Source organism: Stegodyphus dumicola, chromosome 11, assembly GCF_044657685.1.
Source record: "Stegodyphus dumicola isolate Sdum_Otavi_A_Nest chromosome 11, ASM4465768v1".
In the NCBI taxonomy this organism is placed as follows: Eukaryota; Metazoa; Arthropoda; class Arachnida; order Araneae; family Eresidae; genus Stegodyphus; species Stegodyphus dumicola.
The window spans coordinates 126,775,006-126,793,476 of NC_140778.1; the positions used below are offsets into that span (position 1 = coordinate 126,775,006).

The 18,471-nt window shown below is 36.1% G+C and overlaps 1 protein-coding gene across 2 annotated transcripts in view; it reads right to left on the minus strand.

Annotated features, from left to right (window-relative positions):
* LOC118197257 (nose resistant to fluoxetine protein 6-like) overlaps positions 1–18,471 on the minus strand; it is a 125,336-nt gene that overhangs the window by 49,432 nt on the left and 57,433 nt on the right. For both annotated transcript variants that reach the window (XM_085827201.1, XM_085827200.1), the window contains exons 6-10: positions 15,248–15,348; positions 13,086–13,256; positions 8,191–8,284; positions 2,196–2,288; positions 461–626 (exon numbers count right to left, since the gene is read on the minus strand). In XM_085827201.1, the coding sequence (XP_085683327.1) occupies positions 461–626; positions 2,196–2,288; positions 8,191–8,284; positions 13,086–13,256; positions 15,248–15,348 (625 nt within the window). The remainder of the gene's footprint in view (positions 1–460; positions 627–2,195; positions 2,289–8,190; positions 8,285–13,085; positions 13,257–15,247; positions 15,349–18,471) is intronic.

Consider the following 18,471-nt stretch of genomic DNA (forward strand, 5'->3'; position numbering starts at 1 on the left):
ATGCCGGGTAGGTGTGCACATGATGTAGGTCTGAAGATAAGTTTGATATAGGTTGCTTATTGAGAAGTTACAGACAGGAATTTTTGCGAATGGTGAGCGTTCATTTGAAAGCTACAACATATACCTTTCCAAAACAAAATCATTGACAGGAAATAAAGCTGTAAACCCTAATCGATTAAAAAAAAAAATTACAAAATTTTGAAATGCCGTATTGTCTTTATAAACACACTAAAGTGTTATTTTTATTTGTTCATTCGAAATAATATAAAAAGAACTAATATCTTTGTTAATATGCGAGGATAATATAGCAGCAAGTTATGCTGAAAAATGCAGATTTAGTAAAATTTATCGTATACCGTAAGGACTCATGCGTGTAATCTAATTCTCATACTGCAATGTTAAACCACATCTATTTTACTATGAAATAAGTGCTGTCATTTCAGACAAAACGTTATCTTACCATTTCCTTAATCGGTCTCCAGTTGTTGATAAACAGAAGGTTTGTCCACCAAAATCGACGACAGTTGTTAACTTCTACACCAGGCAACTCAGGCCAGAAAGGACCAGAAGCAATCCAGGGCAGGAAGAATATTCCGCCAAGGAGTAACAATAGGGATGGATACAACCTGCCAAAGTAAAATGGAAATGCATCATCTGCCAATTTTGACAATTTCATTTCTGCAATGATTTGAAATTACACTTTCTATTGGTGCATTGTAGACATCAACATAATTAATTTTAAGAATAGATTATAAGATGCATTTTCGTGCATCGCACCATAACAATGTAAAGCGTATGTAGACCATACTTTAAATAATTCTGCGGTTAATCGTTCATTTTATTTGAGGGTTAGGATTAAAATCTAAAGTGCATTTTGTAGGTCCTTTAAACCAATGCTATCATGAAATAGATAAGAAAATAGGTTTGATCTGACTTGCTAATCCAAAGTGACTTCTATGACTTCTATGAAAGTGATGAATTTTTAATGCAATGATGATGATGAAATTTTAAGTAGTATTTCATAAACAACAAAAGATCGCTATAACATTCTTTAAAAGTCTTTAAAAGAACAGATTTAAATTCTAGAAAGTTCAAATTAATACGCTTTTTTAAACGGTAATTTTCTAGTAACGTTGTAAAATATATTGGCAAAGGCAATATCTCTCAGATATTTCGCACTACAAAAATTGCACTACATAAAAGGCTTTTAAATAAAGGCACTGATATTACATATATATTTCCCTTAGTTACGAACTGCTAAAATTTAATAATTGATAAACAACACTTCAATGACAGAAAACAAATTTATGAGCTTTGAAATTATGTCCGTCAATAATCAATCATACTTATTTTAATTATGTGTTTCCTAAGGCCAAAGTACTGACAGAATATAGTATACTGGCTTTATGGTCCAATGAAAACAAAGTCAAATCACGAAGTTAAATTGAATGCAATAGCTAACAAACTATAACTTTTTTTAAAGTAATAAATGGATAAAAGTTTCTATTTAAACAAACTAAAACATCCTTTTAACTATATTTTTACATCTATGTTAACTTTAGAAACATTATAAATCCAATTACAACTCTTCCTGTATCACTATTGTTCCATACTTGAATCAAAAGCTCAACAACTTCATAAATTAATGAGTTCAAAAGTTATCTTTTGACATTAAATTCATCCGTACCATAATACCGCTTATACTGACTCCCTCCTATCACGGGCTTGTAATTTTATGAGGTGTTACTCTCCCATGATCCAGAAGAGAGAGAGTAGCGGTATTCGTTTGGATGGCAGTAAAAATTCCAAAAGCCAGACTTCATCACAGATCTTGAATTTTTCGAATTAATTCAGTTTAAAAATTACTCAGGTTTACTTTTATTTTATCTGAAAAATTATGCGTGAAATTCGTCTTTGTAAATATTTCAAAACTTGATCGTTAGTCCTCCAGTTGTTATTATTAATAAATTTTGTTTACTAGTTATATTTTGGATGAAGTAAGGCTAACTTAGGTATTCCTAGAATGCCTAAGTTCCTAGAATGCCTAAGTTCCTAGAATGCCTATTCCTAGAATGTCACGCATTGCATATGTTAAGACAATGCAGGAAAGTCTGTTAAAAATATGATACTTAAATTAAAAGAAAGAGTGGAACAGTCTGATGTGAAAAGAAACATGAAAAATTAAGTACTCTTACCTCAAGAATCGACGCAAAATATAAAGAAATATATTAATTCGTCCTCGCGTCTTATTCATATATTGCAATGTTGTATGGGCTGTCAGAAGACCACTGAAATAATAAAAAGAAAAATCAGCTAAAGAAGTGAAACAGTTATAAATCTATCACGACTAGAAAATAAAAACCTGAAAGCTTTCAGATTTTATATTACTCCCAAAGGGGCGTCTTTTTAACGTTATGTGTATTACCTTTATTTATTAAATATCATGTTCCACAGATATCATGTTCATGTATCATAAACCACATAAAATTGAATTCATCAGCAATATCACAAAATATTTAAAAACAGTATATCTCTAGAATTTCCGACAGACAGTCTCGCGCGCTAGAGGAAAAAAAAAAAAAAAAAATTCCGTACCGTGTTGCCATTGCTCTCTTTGAAATCATTGAGTTTGTTAATGTAAAATTCGTTACAGGTTTACAATATATGAAATAGATAATAAAACAAATTCCAAATTTGGGCTTCCCATATGCGAGTGGAAGACTATGTTATTGGAAATTTGATGGCTCTAGGTACCGTCGTTTTTTCACAATGCGAGAAACATACCTACATTCATGCACATTCTCATTTATTTTATTTCTTTTAAAATAATGCAGGCCGATAATATTTGGTGGCAAAATTTTGAAAAATGATTCAGCCTTTTACAGTGATTAAACGCAAAATGGCGTTTCGAGAGAAACAGGCCTTCTGAGCTAACGCTCCTTTGGGCTAATAAGCCAGCTTCTATTAATCAATCCGCAATCAATAATCAATCAGCTTCCAATCTGGCAGTACTCTAATGCCTGATTGGAAATATGAAATTTTGGTGCAGTATTTATGTTGGATTGCTTCTAGTGTAGTAACTGTAATATTTATTAAAGTATACATGCTTAAGAAACAAGAAAAGTTTCGCAGTCACAGTAAATCATAATTATAACGTTTTAGCACTTGAAAAGCTTTAGTTAAATCTACCATTTCAAACCTATTTATGAAAATTTAGGACAGGAATATGAAATATACTTATTTTACAGCTAATTATGCTTTATTTTTGGTCATCCACATCTATTTCATTAAGGCTTTATTGCTTCAGAAATTTATAATTTACTGACCAAAAAAGAGGGACTGGTGGATTTTCAACCGAATAAGCTGTTTAACCAAGAAAGATTATTTTATATCGTTATTAAAAGAATGTTATTGCTATATAGATACAAAACCTGCATTAAAACATTTAAAATTTAGCCGTAGAGCCTCTCAGATTAATTGACTGATAGATAGGCTTCGAATAAACGTTAAGGTAAATGAGCGGATTTAAAAAATTCCAGAGCTGTACTTCGAATTAAGGTGTATATCTCAAAGCTGTGGGTTAAAAAGGTTGCCAACAACATGCTTTTGTTAGGACTGCCTAGTTATAAACTGCGGTATTGCAGATCCCTTAAAAATAAAAAAAATCTGATATGTACACCACATGATCTTAAATTACATGCAATTCTCCTCTGCATTTCATTTAAATTTGTTTCCTCGAATTTCCTTATAGATATATTTCTCATTCAATGAATTCAGTTCTCACTTTGGCGCAAAAATACATAAAAACTCAAAACGTCTTCATTAAAAATGGTAAAATAAAAAAAAAAAAAAAAAAAAAAAAAAAAAAAACACACAAAACACCAAATGCAGTTAAAAACACAAATTTTACAATTAAAATTCGAGTTTCTACGCATAAAATGTAATTCGGCCAGCGCCAAAAAGACATTATTTTCGGTGCACAAAACTAAAAATTCTCGGCAGAAAGACACTGAAGGTGCAGAAGCTGACTTAATTCACTATTTCACTGAGTTTCATAATGTAAACAAATGGCAGTTCATTAGGCTTAACTCGCCACTTAAACTTTTGGCTAAGCTTTGGAATATGGTAACAGGTAGTTTGGCGACATTTTGGCAAGGCGATAAAGGTTACTAGCTAGGCCTTTAGCAGTGTACATGGATAAAGTCAAGAGTGTGCGCAATGCCATTTTTGTGCAATTCTGGGATTTTTTTTTTTTTTTAAGTGAAAATAGGTCGACGTGCACATGGATACCGTGTATGCGCAATTCTTAAATACACGGCAAGCAGTGGGCGATTCTGCACTTTCTCCCAATTTCGCACCTAATCTTCGTCATGATTAAGCACTTTTTTTCCATAAAAGTTCTAGCATAAGCGTAATTCGGCTAGCAGATTGTTGGAAAAAAAATGTTGAGTAAAAAAAAAAAAAAAAAAAAAAAGTGCCTTTACTTTTTGAAAACAAAATGGCGTCCCCCCCAAAAAAACTAGCAGGTTGCTGTAGCAGGGTTAATCGCCAAATTGTCGCCAAAAAATCGCCACGTTACCATAATCCGAAGATTAACCAAACTTTTAAATTGTTGATAATTCTACAACTATCCCACGTAGATTAACTAAAGGCATAAAAACCTTAACCGGAACATAAGAACATAAAAACCACATAATTAAATCACTTTTGAAGCAAAGAATACAAAATTTACCGACATATAATAAAACTAAGTTGCTGAGCTTAGTTTTATTATAACGACATATAATAAAACTAAGCTCAGCAAGTCAAGTAATAGAGCAGCAATATATATATATATAATGTTATATATAATAATATATAATAATACGACTATATTATAATATATATATAATAATACGACTAGTGCAGGTAATTGAAATGAAAAAGAAGGAGGTGCATAACTACATGTTATAGCAGTTCCATATACAAAATTTCAACGTTCTACGGCTACGCGTTCTTCAGTTGTGCGAAATAGATGCATACGTACGTACTGACGAGAAGAAAAAGTCTGTTCTGAATCCATTTTAAATTCAGTTTACAATCCTCTTTGGGAATAACAGTCCTGTATTCTGTCCGTACGCGCAGATATCACCCAAAAACATCGTTTAAATGCTTTTGAGAGTGGTTGAAATGGATATTTGCGTTGAAACATGATACCCGAAATTTTTCGCAATTACAATACTTCCTTCACTTCGTACAAGGAAGTAAAAAGTGGCAGTGCATTGTGTAAACATTTTGTTTGAAGAATGTGGAAAATGGCAATACAATGTAAATTTTCTTCAGTGAATATTAAAGGATACATATCTAGCAAATGAACATTAATAAATCTTTATTATGTATTTAAAATCACAATGTTGTGCGCATACGGGCTCGTAATATATTGAATGCACACAGAACCGATGATAGCCTGATGAACTTTATTTTTACCAAGAGAAGCACTTTACAGCTCTGGAATTTTCTACAAAAGCACTTATGCAGCTCTTCTCAGCATCACAGAGCATAATCAGAAGTTACACTCCAAGCTACTTAGAACGTTAAACACAAAGCAATGCAAAGCGAATTTTAAAGGCGAAGCTCTCGCAGATATCTCAATGCTCTGAAGTTGCTCTGAACTAACAACTGGGAAACTGGAGAGATCGGAGATCACCACTTTGTAAAGAGGTTTTCGACTTGGTCTAGTCTTTATCTCATTTATCACTTGTTCCCTAGGAATATCAGATGTAAAGTCTTAAAATCGGTCGATACGGAAGAGCCTGTGCCTAGAAGTAAATAAACGGGAAAGAGTACATGAACGTAAAAGAAGCATTTCTTGTAGCTCCTAAGTGGCGATATATCACATAAATCTAGCGACAGCAATTTGCAAATATCACAGCATTTCACATAAAAAATATCAATTCAGTGAACACTTGATGTAGAAAAAGCAATAAATAATATACACAAGTGCCGTGTGTAATTAGCATTCGCAATAGGGGAGAATGACACGTTTCAAATTAGTGAAAATATTAACTTAAATCTTTCACCAAATATGCGGCATTGATATAATGTAAACAATGAAGGAGATAAAATATTTACATATCCAGAAAACGTATTCATGAGTTCATCTGGGATCGAACTCAAGATGTCTTCTAGTCTGAAGTGACATCGGTCTGTTCGCTCGACTAAAGAGGCTATCACATATGGCTACAGTCCCTGCAAGACGGGAATTTTCTGAAAAATGAGATTCTGGCAGCACTGATTTAACGGGAGGATTCCTAGAAAACAGAGCCCCTCCTGCAGCGAAGTCCCGCCTAGCTATAGAGGCAATGTTGAGCTAAGCGGGGATTTTTCAAACCGAAAATGTCTGGGGGTCCCGGGTACAGACAACCAATCAGACGAATGAGCTGCTTCTGAAGGATCCCGTAATCCCGATTTGAGGGATAATCGATTACTGTTTGGCATTCAAGTCTTTGCAGTAAGTGAGAATGGTAACTTAGCCACGTGTGTTTCCTGGAATTATGCGGGTTCTGAGAATTGTCCCTTTCGATGTCAAGTCCCGCGTAGCCGAAACATAATGTGATAATGACCTAACGAGTACGGTCGAAAAGACAAAATTTAAGAAGTGCTTTTCACGTGAGAAAGACTGAATTTACCAGAGTACGTTATGATGACCTTATTCCCAGGCAATAAACATATATTAGAAATGCTACGTTTAAAAATCTCGCGAGGTGTTTTTACTAAAACACCACGTATTTTCCCACGCCCTCATCAGCTCGTAATTATTTGCTACGTAAAATTCTAATAGAATAATTAATTCTAAATTTGCTACGTAAAGCTAAGATACTTTTGGCATACCTAACATGTACGAATAAAAATAATGGAGACGCCATCTTGCTTGACCAAAAAATCATTAGAAGAAAGATGTTCTGAGAGCTTTCTGTGCTTTTTAATTAACCGAAGAGAATTCAGCAAATATGATTGAAATCAAATGGTTTTTAAAACCTTATCACTTAATACCTCTAAGTTAAACGGTAGACTGAAAATTTAACTTTTGTAAATAATACCAATGTTAAAATATTTATTGTGGCATACAGCTCTACATTTAGGGTTAATAAAGAGAAGTACAGTGTTACCTCGGTATACGTCCGCTTTTGAAATAAGTCAACTTCGTATGTGTTCCTGTTTGGATTTGAAAATATTGTATGGAATATGACTTGAGTTTAGTGAGTCAGGACTGCTCACATTGCACTTGTTTACTTCACTCGAGACAATGCTACGGCTGCTCATGGCCGCCAGTACGCTTGTTGTTACCATTCAGTAAATAACTCAGGCTATAACTCTGAATTTTCAAATGATTTTGTATGTTTTCGCGTAGAATTTGTTGTTTCTTACAGCTTTATTCGGAAATCAATCCATTTACATCAGGCCACTCGCCAAAAACAAACATTAAATTGAAAATTACATCACATTAAAATCACTTAAAAATTACAGCACTAAAATTCAAGTCTTTACAATACCAAAAAAGTAAGACATAAAAATTGCACAGTTAAAATTTTAAAATCTTCTGTGATAAGAGGCGAAGCAACCGCTTGCTCAGGACAAAAGATCCCCGGCCATCCAATACAGCAGAAGAACATCACCACTATGCTGTAACTTGGGATGTAAAAGCCTCGTAAACGCATTAATAATGAGTTCTAGGTTAGTTAATGAAAATAGTAAAGCAACGAAGAAGATTGTTAGGATCACCATGGAGGTGAAAAAAATCTAAGTCTTGGCTTTTGCATACCGTATGCCGAGAACGATGATGTTTAAGATTGTAAAAAACAAAGACGTTATGAAAATGGCTAACGTTGCATCGATAACCAGAGACAGATCAAACACACTAAAATATGTTGAAAAGTACTTTTGATCTAAAAAGCAGAAAAATATTTATATACAGTATCACGTGCACAATGTCTTCACTTTTCCACCCACTTTATTTGTACCTTTACCTAAAAGTATTTCAGTACTCAAACAGTGTCATGAGAATAAAAACAGGATTTTTTTTTATAAGAATGGATTAATTGTTTTGCATTTGAATCCGATTAGAAAATTTTATTTGGTATACGTCTAAGGATCCGGGACTGATTAGTGACATATACCACTGTACCACTGTATTTAAAGTGAAAATCTTACCTGAGGAATATGAACGATGACACTGAAAGCCAGCCATTTAAAACGGCTTCAAATTCCAAGTTGTTAAACCATACACTAGCTACACTGGATTTCCCTGAAAACATAAAAAGGATCTGAAATCATTTTGCATTTTAAATGCTTTTCATTAGATAAAACAAGAACTTCAAATTTACATATTGAGAGAAAGCATCATGGGAAGGATAGCCAAGGGGAACTATGCTTTTACGCATACCCATGTTTCGAAACCCACTTATAACGTGTAGTTATCGTAGCTTACTACACAAACAACAATTTATGGATAGTTTCCTCAATTGCACAGCTGCACGTCATGATTATCTGGTTGTAAGCATGGAATAGTGTTGGTGCTAGAAGAATGAAACATGAAGTATTCGATGTTGAGCCAGTGATTTGTTTACTTATAATCACGACAATAATTAATCGCAAACCTTCCATTCATGGTATTTCCAGTCTAGTAAACTAGGGAATAGGCGGGCAAAGTGCAAAAGATGTTGGGAAGTTTTCTCGACTGTCAAGAACCGAGCTCCCTTCCTCGGGGGGGTCGACCCTGGGAAGCTACTGGCAAGGATCTGTGAGCCAGTGATTTGTTTACTTATAATCACGACAATAATTAATCGCGATCTTTCCATTCATGGTATTTCCATTCAAGTAAACTAGGGAATAGGCGGGCAAAGTGCAAAAGATGTTGGGAAGGTTTCTCGACTGTCAAGAGCTCAGCGCCCTTCCCCGGGAGTCGACCCTGCGAAGCTATTAGCAAGGATCTGTACTTAAGCAGTCTCTACCACGGGGATATATAGTCATCCTTCACAGTATTAGAACCTGCGTTCATTCAGGAGTTGATTCAAGCTTGGCAAGGACCCTACTGGTACTGTCTTGTCTGGTTGGTTAATTTAAATAAGGCAAACTACTCAAGGCTATCTGTCAAGGAAGGGATGCCTTACTCGAAGACTTCCTTTAATAAAAAATGGACTTTGCTGACGTTAAAAATGGAGGAAACCATGAAAAGTTATCGAATGGAGCATACTCTGTGAAACCATAAATACTTTTTGTCTGAAAGACTATGCTTAGAGGCGTGGTTTTCCTTATGTGCAATGTAGATAAGGAATAATTTTGTCAGAAAGTCCTCTGTGAAGAAATCGCTTGCTGTAGACATATAAACATGTTATGATTTACTATAATTTAATAATCTAGTCAGGCTGAAGACGGTTTTCTTATGAAATGCAACAAGCTCATATAAATATATTTTTCCAATAGTGGGCACTAGCCGTTGTAGGCGTTGGTTTCTAATAAGGTCGAAAGCGGTGGTGATTAGAGTAGATTGAAGGGTGCCTCTTGGATTATTGCTAAGCTGTTGTTTCATTTATCGCCAAGTTGATGTTTCATTTATGGTAACCTGCGTAGTTGAATGCTATGGAAACCCTCTTATGACGTAATTGGTTGCATGATTGTGGTGAATTTGAATTATGGGACGGATTTTGGTACGTTGTTATTTTGTGGTTTACACGGTAAAATGGCTGAATGTTGTAAGATTAATTAAGTTTCTGTACGATTTCGAACGAAAGGAAGAAAAGCATTAATTGACTGGAAATGGATTTCATTTAGACCATGTATCGTCTAAATGAAGGTTTACTTAGTTGCCACTATAAGTGTCCTGTTTGTAGGAAGAAAATGCGTATGGTCGAACATCGGAGGATACCTGCGCTGCGGAGGATATTTTTTACTCTTATTTTTGCGAATTTACATGGCAACGCCAGTATGCAGATTCTAGTTCAGATAAGTTTAGGAAGTTTTTGGATGCTGTTAAGGAATTTTGTTTGACTGAAGAGAGGAAAATTTGTAAATAAGGTAAGTGGATATTTCCTTTGTGTAGTGTAAGATGAATTTCCTTTTTTATTAATTCAGAAGACAAACAACAAAAATCAGCGTTATATTTACAAAATTTCCACAGGACTAGTTTCGATGGTTTTACCGAACCACCATCCTCAGCTGCAAAACCGCAAATGAACAAGATAGGAAAAAATGATTAGATAAGATAAGAAAGCCTGGACAAGAATAAGCAAGAGGCGCCATCTGTTGGTGAAACCAGAACTAAAACATAATTTCTTTAAAGGCCGAAGGCAAATTTGGATTGGAATTAGGATCGTTAACTAGAACAGAAAGATTTTTATGAATGTGAAATGCCTCTAGAAAATCCAGTTCTCCAATGGAAGATGTTTTTCATCCAATGGAAGATGTTCATGTCATCCGACTAAACAAAAGTTAGCTTCATTTTATTCCTATGTTTTCCGTGCTCTTCAAGTTTGCTCCTCCAAACTAGCCCTCGATGAAGAACTAAATTATTTAAAAGCAATAGCTATTGACAGGGGCTTTTCACCTAACATTATTAATCAAGCAGTTAAAAAATTCTCATCTCAACACACTAAAAAGCACACTCTTGTTTTAGGAGATTATAAAAATTCTGTTGTCATTTCCTTCTTCCCATCAATTAGCTATAAAGTTGCACATATTTTGCAGAAATTTAACTTTCGTGTTGTTTATTCTCCCATCAATAAAATTCCGAGTTCCATACTTAAGGACCCCATTCCGGATATGAATTCCTGGGGTATTTATAGGATTCCTTGCCAGTGTGGTTTAATTTACATTGGCCAAACTAAGAGAGCCTTAAAATTTCGCGTCAAGGAACATGAGGCATATGTTAGAAAAAAGGAAACACAGAAGTCTTCTGTTGCGCAAGATTGTTGGTCCGAAAATCACACTTTCAATTTTTCTGCTGCCAAAATTATTCAAAAAACATCTTCCATTGGAGAACTGGATTTTCTAGAGGCATTTCACATTCATAAAAATATTTCTGTTCTAGTTAACGATCCTAATTCCAATCCAAATTTGCCTTCGGCCTTTAAAGAAATTATGTTTTAGTTCTGGTTTCACCAACAGATGGCGCCTCTTGCTTATTCTTGTCCAGGCTTTCTTATCTTATCTAATCATTTTTTCCTATCTGGTTCATTTGCGGTTTTGCAGCTGAGGATGGTGGTTCGGTAAAACCATCGAAACTAGTCCTGTGGAAATTTTGTAAATATAACGCTGATTTTTGTTGTTTGTCTTCTGAATTAGTATTTATTCGGCGTGTTATTGTGTCATCCTTTTTTATGTTATTTGATTGTTTGATTTAAAATGTAGTTTATTGATATTATATATTTTTTACTGGCTACTCCTTTGACCTTTTAAAGTGACTATAGATCGATGTGTACATGGAAAAAGTCAAGGGAGGGCCTGGTTTGTGCAATTCTGTGATTTTTTAAGTGAAAATAGATCAATGTATCGATATCAATAATCAATGATCAAGATATCGAGTTTGTGCAATTCTTTATTTTGGATTTGCGGAGCGACGATTTTGGCATAAAAATCGCCACTACGTAAAGCCAAAATAATATGTCAAAGAACATAAACTCGGTGTCCATGTATCTTCAGAAATCGCCAAAGGGCATCCGTAAATACTCGTATATTTTTACCGCAGTGGTCACTTTGTTATGGAGACACCGTTTCCTCCTGTGAAGGGACAGAAAATTTATATCTATGCTTTTTCCAGGATTCGGAGACTTTGGTATGACAGCCAGAGTCACTAACCATTTTCTTGTCTGGGCGGATAAGTTCATATACTGCAAATTGGGTTCTGTTGTCTGTTTGATGACTTCGTTAATAGGTTTGTTCTAACCGAACGTTCTCATCTCTTCTTATGATTTTCCATGTATTGTTCTCAATTCTAATTTTTCGTTGTACTACGACTATCATGTGACCCAAACGTATGATGAAACATTGAAATATTTTGTAGATTATAGCCTATAAACATTAAAATTTTTACCTTTAGTTCTCACGTATTCTTCGCATGATTTCCACAGGATTATGATTCTGTATGAAAATAACCTTTGCGTAGTATTGATTCTGTATGAAAATAACCTTTGCGTAGTATTGATTCTGTATGAAAATAACCTTTGCGTAAAATCTTATAACAAGAGAGTTTTTTTTTTTCTCTTTGGAAAATGAAAGGTACACAAAGCAAATAAATTCAAAAACTACTTCTCGATGAAACCATCAGAAGAGGTTTTTGATTGGTTAGATGAGAGTTACGTGATATATCGATGCCAGTTAATTTTACTAATAAAATTGGGATCAAATTGCAAGGTATCGCGAAAGTACAATGTAGTTAACTTAAAATGCTCTTGTAACTGGACTGGAAATAGTTTTCCTGAAATTTTCAATTTTCGAGCAATTTGTATTTAAAAAAAATCAAAATTCACTTGATTTCAGTATCATGTTATGAGAAGATTAACTTAATTTTAGATTGATTTAATACTAGCTTCAGAACCTGAAATATTTAATTTTAGTAAAATAACTTAAAATGTGTTCTATTTTAGTATAATATTATGAGATCAAGTCAATTTTAGAAAAACTTTAACCTCTATTTCAAAGTCTTGCTATTCAACTTTAGTGAAATAGTGCAACACTAAAATTACAATAATTATCTGCATTTAAATTAAACTCGGTTCGCATATTCAACTGTAATAGAAACAAATGTACGAATAAAGGCGGAGCAAAAACTCATGGAGCAATATTGCTGACGTTACAAGTATACCAACTTTAAGAATAACTAAGTATCTTTTTGTAGAGTGAAGTTTCGCAAAGTAACAGTAAAGCTCACGAAATCTTCTTAACGAAGAACTATTCATTTAAGTTAAATGAGACGTATAAAATCAGTTTCATAAAACTAAATATTGTAGTTCATGATTAAAATGTGTAAAATACATCACACTAGATAATATTCAATGAGCAAAATTATAAATGTACTACAATAACTGGTAAGTGCATCACAGATTGCTTACTCAAGGCCTGGACGTTTACCCATATATAGGTATGGCCTAAGATAACCCACGTCATGCTAAGAGCTCTGATGCCATGAAGACTCTTCATCTCTCCCGTCCGGCTGCTAGACGAACACAATTTTCTCACATTCCTCTGAATGGAGAAAGCTAACAAAATTTCTTGAACCAAACCTGAAAAATGCACAGAGCTCTATAAAAATTGTAATATTTTACATCTGTTACGGTTACACAGGATTATTTAGTATCCAATTCAATGAACTGAAACTGGTTTTCAGTGACTGAAAACCAGTTTCAGTTCACTGGAGGTTCTAAATCGCTGAAAAGTTCCTAAACAGTTTGCAAGTTTGTGGGAATTTTTTCAGTAATTTTGAATATAGGCGAAATAAGAATGAAAGAAGCAATTAATTATAGATTACCTCCATTGTATATTTAGCAAATTAATGTAGTTGTACATGTATGTAGCAAATAGTTTATATCTTGTTTCCTTCTCAGAAGAAATCTTCCAAGTTCCTCTGACGTTCCTCTTAAAGCATGAATCTTTAATGTCAGTAAACGAGTTCAATGACGGAATGCTTTCATAACGGACATTTTCCAATTCGGCCATTTTTTGTCACGACGAAAGCCTTCACAAATATTCCCTGGCTGCCCTAGAAAAGCCCTCAATTTTATGAAGATTAGCTTTTAACTTGGAATAAGAAAACCTCATTAAATGTTCTGACACCTTCATGAGGGTTGTTTTCTTCAAACCTGATCTTCCTAATGCTGCAGACAAATTTATGCCGGAGTACACATTTGAATTGACGAACAATGATACACTCTTATAATGAAGCATCGATATAATATAGTCTGCCAACCGGTAACAGCACTGATACCTCAAAATAAATTTATTTGTTTGACCAATAACCGGTGAAACTAATAGCCAAGCAATAGCAAAGCAAAGAAAAAAAAACCCACATTGGTTTGACCAAAATCGATTAAATCAATAGCCCCCCCCCCAAAAAAAAGACTATTGCCAAAATAAGGAAACCAATAGCCAAAACAAGGAAGGCATGGCAAGAGCCAAGTAATTGGCCAATAGCTAAATATATTTTTTTTGCAATTGGCCAAAATAAGGCTGCTGCCAAAATGATCAAACCAACAGCCAAAATAAGGCAACCAATATCCAAAATAAGACTATTGGGTTTGACAAAGTTGTAGAGAACATCCAGTACAATAAAACCTCTATTTCTAAGAAAACAAACTTAGAAGTAGGAAGACATTTACATGGCAAATCTCTTGAAGAGAAAAAGTATTATCAAAAACTAGGTTAAATTAAATAAAAAAATTTTAAATATTACTGCCATTTTTTTAGCATTCAGATAGTTTCTGAATTTCTTAATAATTTCGTTACTGCATTTTAAACTTGTAGGTAGGACCCCTTGGCTGAGAAGCTTTGCTTTTCCTGGATGTGTGAGCTTAACATTATTGGTGCTATTGTTCTTCATTGCTTCCAGCGTAACTTGTTGAAGCGACAAAAATATATTATCCGGGAGAGGTATTATAAAAGGCTATGTGTACTGGTTCTACCGATTCATCAATTGGTATTATTGGGCAAGGCTCGATGTTGCAGTTATTACATTGAAAAAAACTCCCAAGTCTAACGCATTAAAGTCTGGACAATTTGGTGACTGTGATTTCATTTTTTATTTTCCATCCATCACAAAATTCTTTCTCTAATAGTAACCAGATGATCATCTTTTAGATGTGGTGCATTATTCTCGCGAAATTGCAGCAGTATAGTGAGTATTGAAAGACTGTCCTGCGGGTTACTTCGGTTACGGTAAACAGTAAGATGGGAGGTAATGCAGTGCATTAAAGAACATACTCTTATTTACTGTAAAGCACGCACCTGTTATAATAAACAAAATATAAAACTGTAATCTAACTTATGAACTTATGAAACTATGAAACTTATGAAAGAATGCACAGAACAAATGTTAGCATTTCAAATACAAAATTACCACCATTAATAAGGCTATATGTGTGGAAACAGCTTATGAAATGGCAAAATACACGTCACACGTCACTTAAGAATATAACTGCCAGTTACCAATTCAGTGCAAGAAATAATAAACACTTCATTGAAATTATTGAAAAAATTTAGCTGAAAAAAATCCACTTACTTTTTTTGATTAATTTTTCTCCATTGTTGTTTTTTTCAGTTAGGTACCATTCGATTACTGACCCACTACACACGCACAGGAACAGGAGACCTAAAATAAACCTGAAAGAGAATAAGTTCAAACTTCAACATTGTTCTAAGCAGCAGATCCACATTTTAACATAAAAGCGGATTAAAATATATTGTTGCGTTTTTCTTTTTCTGACACCAGTTGTTACGTTATTTTCTTCCTTCACGTTCGTACGGGGTTCGTGTGGATTTGGAGTGAATAACGACGACACTTGATGAAGTATCGTAACACACTTTATTTGCCAATATTGTCAGGACACCACCAAAACACGTTTTACAGTCGTCGAAGGTCTACTATAAGCACACTGTCAGGCAATAACGGTGGAGACAGCTTCACTGCAAAGCACCAGAGTACATCTCCTTACTCTGCTTGGTCGTTCTCGTAACTCCGAGTACTCTCGAGACTCTCCACGCTACAACTCGCGATGCACTCGACGATACACAGAGCACAGCTCCCGACTCTTTGGTTTAGTCGTTCCCGGAGCTTAACATTCTCTCTCGACGATGCACTAACCGTGATACACTGAGAGACTCTTCGATGCACTCGAAGACCCACTCGGCACTCGCTGCCCGGCTGTCAACTCGATCGTCTCCACAGGGATTGACTCGCTAGACGAGACACCAACTTGATACTAACTATCTCGCACTCGACGAGGCACACTCTCAGTCGCCCTCTCGACGAGGCACTCTCCCGATGAGAGACACACACTCACTGACTGCGGATCAGCAAAGTTTATATAGCTTTCGGCTTGTGTTCGAGAACATTCTGGGCTAAACCGGTAAGAATTCGTTCCAGAAGGTTCTCCAACCGTCCGTGGTATATCGCCAATTTTGTCGCCAAACGGACGATTTTTCGGCAAATGTGGCAACCCTGCCTTCCCTTGCCATTTTATGGCAACCCTAAAACTGCTTTGCGGGGAAGCTATCCCACCGCGCCTGTACATTTCGTAACAATATTAATAAATAGCTTAACATGCCGTGCGTATCTGAGTGTTAGGTAATTTAGATAAAGGTAAAACGCTTGAGAGCTATCTATCCAGTAAAGAGGTGCTTTCTTAGATGACATTATAGAGGAAACTGGCTCGTAGTCACGCTATACCATAAAGAAAATCACAAAACCTTCCATGTAGCTGCCCCATTTGCTAGCAAATGAACTTGAGTCGAACTACCAGTGTTCAGCGCTCTTATCATTTGGCCGCTTGTAGTCTCTATCTGTTTGGAGAAACAGTTTTCAATGCAGCATTTGAGGATTTCACCCCTCCTTACAGCGTGTCTTCGTGGTGTAATTCTAAAGCACGTTCCATAAGTGCTTTCCCAGCAAAGTTAAGTTAGTTAAAATTAAGAGTTAAGATTAAGATTTTCCAGCAAAGTTAACTTAAGAGTTCCAATCCCAATGAGGATATTGCAGATGTTTTATATCTTCTAATACAATAGAAAAGATCTAATGGTCTGCAAGCATTCATCTAAAGCATTTTTAACGATCATGGCACATATTTATGTTTCACCTGAAATAACGCTACGGTTTGCTTTGGTTTATTTAATTACGGTAAGGGACTCGAGGGCTACCTGCCTAAGGGAAGGGATGGCTTCGTGGAGAACTTTCTAAGGGAAACTGGTAGTATAACACATGGAGAAAATCACAAAACGCCCATATAGTCGGCCTGTACACCAGTATTCGAAACCTGGACCGAACTACCAGTGTTCAGCCACTTTACCGCTCGGCCGCTGTTGGGCCAAGCGGCTACTGAAACGATCATTTATGCTGCTCGTTCTTTTAGAATCGAATTAGAGATAAAACTACTGCTCGGATACGCATTACTGATGGCACTTTTGTACTCAGCAACACCACTACTTGCAGACCAAATCTCACTAATATTAAATTCCATGGAAATAATCCAGAGAATGCTTTTTTTTTTCTTTAACTTATTTTGCAATGAAAATTTCAAATATTGAATGGGATATTCAGTGTTACACTGGTGTGCAAAAATTAAGGACGAAGTCGAAAAATTAGCATATCAGCTGAACGAAGAGGCAGAGCGGACAGAAAGACCAATCAGGAGATTAAGTAAGGTGATGTACGGTAGCACATGCGCAGATATGCAGGTAGACGTAATGGGGGAGTGTCTGAGTAGTATAAAGCATGTTGTCGGTGTAAGATCAGTATTTCTGGCAAAGAGATTGCACGCCGTATAGCAGTTAAAATCACACCGAGTTGCTGCCTCAGCGAGAAATGGCGAATAATCAATCTGTTAGACGACATCATTGGAGGAAGGCCGCAGTGTGACAAGTGTGGCTGCAGAGTTCGGAATTGCTCACAGCATCGTTTCACGACTTTGGAGACAATTTCAAACTACAGGAACAGCTATCCGGGGGTTTAGTAGTGGTCGCCCACGAGGAACCACACCCGCAGATGACCGGTATATTGCCTTACAGGCCAGAAGAAACAGGCGGCAGACAGCGGGAGAAATCGCTAGACACACGACACAGGCGACTGGACGACCGATATCGCGTTTTACCGTGGCCAGAAGACTGCACGGTGGTGGTCTGTTTGCACGACGCGCTGTACGGTGTGTACCTCTAACGCTTGCCCATCGGAGAAGGCGTTCTCTGTGGTGCCGGGAACATCGGAATTGGAGAGACAATGAATGGGGAAGAGTACTCTTTAGAGATGAGAGCAGATTCAGCCTGAGTAGCGATTCTCATCGCATACTCATCTGGAGAGAGCGGGGAAGCCGCAATCATCCCTCGAACATCATTGAAAGGGACAGGTATGGAGGTGGCGGTGTTTTCGTTTGGGGAGGCATCATGCTTGGTAGTCGTACAGACCTTCACATCTTCGACGCAGGTTCAGTCAACGGGACCCGTTATTGTAACGAGATTCTTCTTCCATATGTGCGTCTTTTTAGAGGCGCTATGGGTCCGCAGTTCATTTTCATGGACGACAATGCACAATGTCATCGCACAGTAGCTGCCGAACAGCTGAGGATATTGAACGTATGGATTGGCCGGCACGATCTCCGGATCTCAATCCCATCGAGCATGTATGGGATTTTCTAGGCAGACGCTTGGCAGCTCGTGCCTTACCACCAGTAACGATTCCGGAGCTTCGATTGGCGCTGCAAGACGAATGGGCAGCAATGCCTCAACAACTCATTC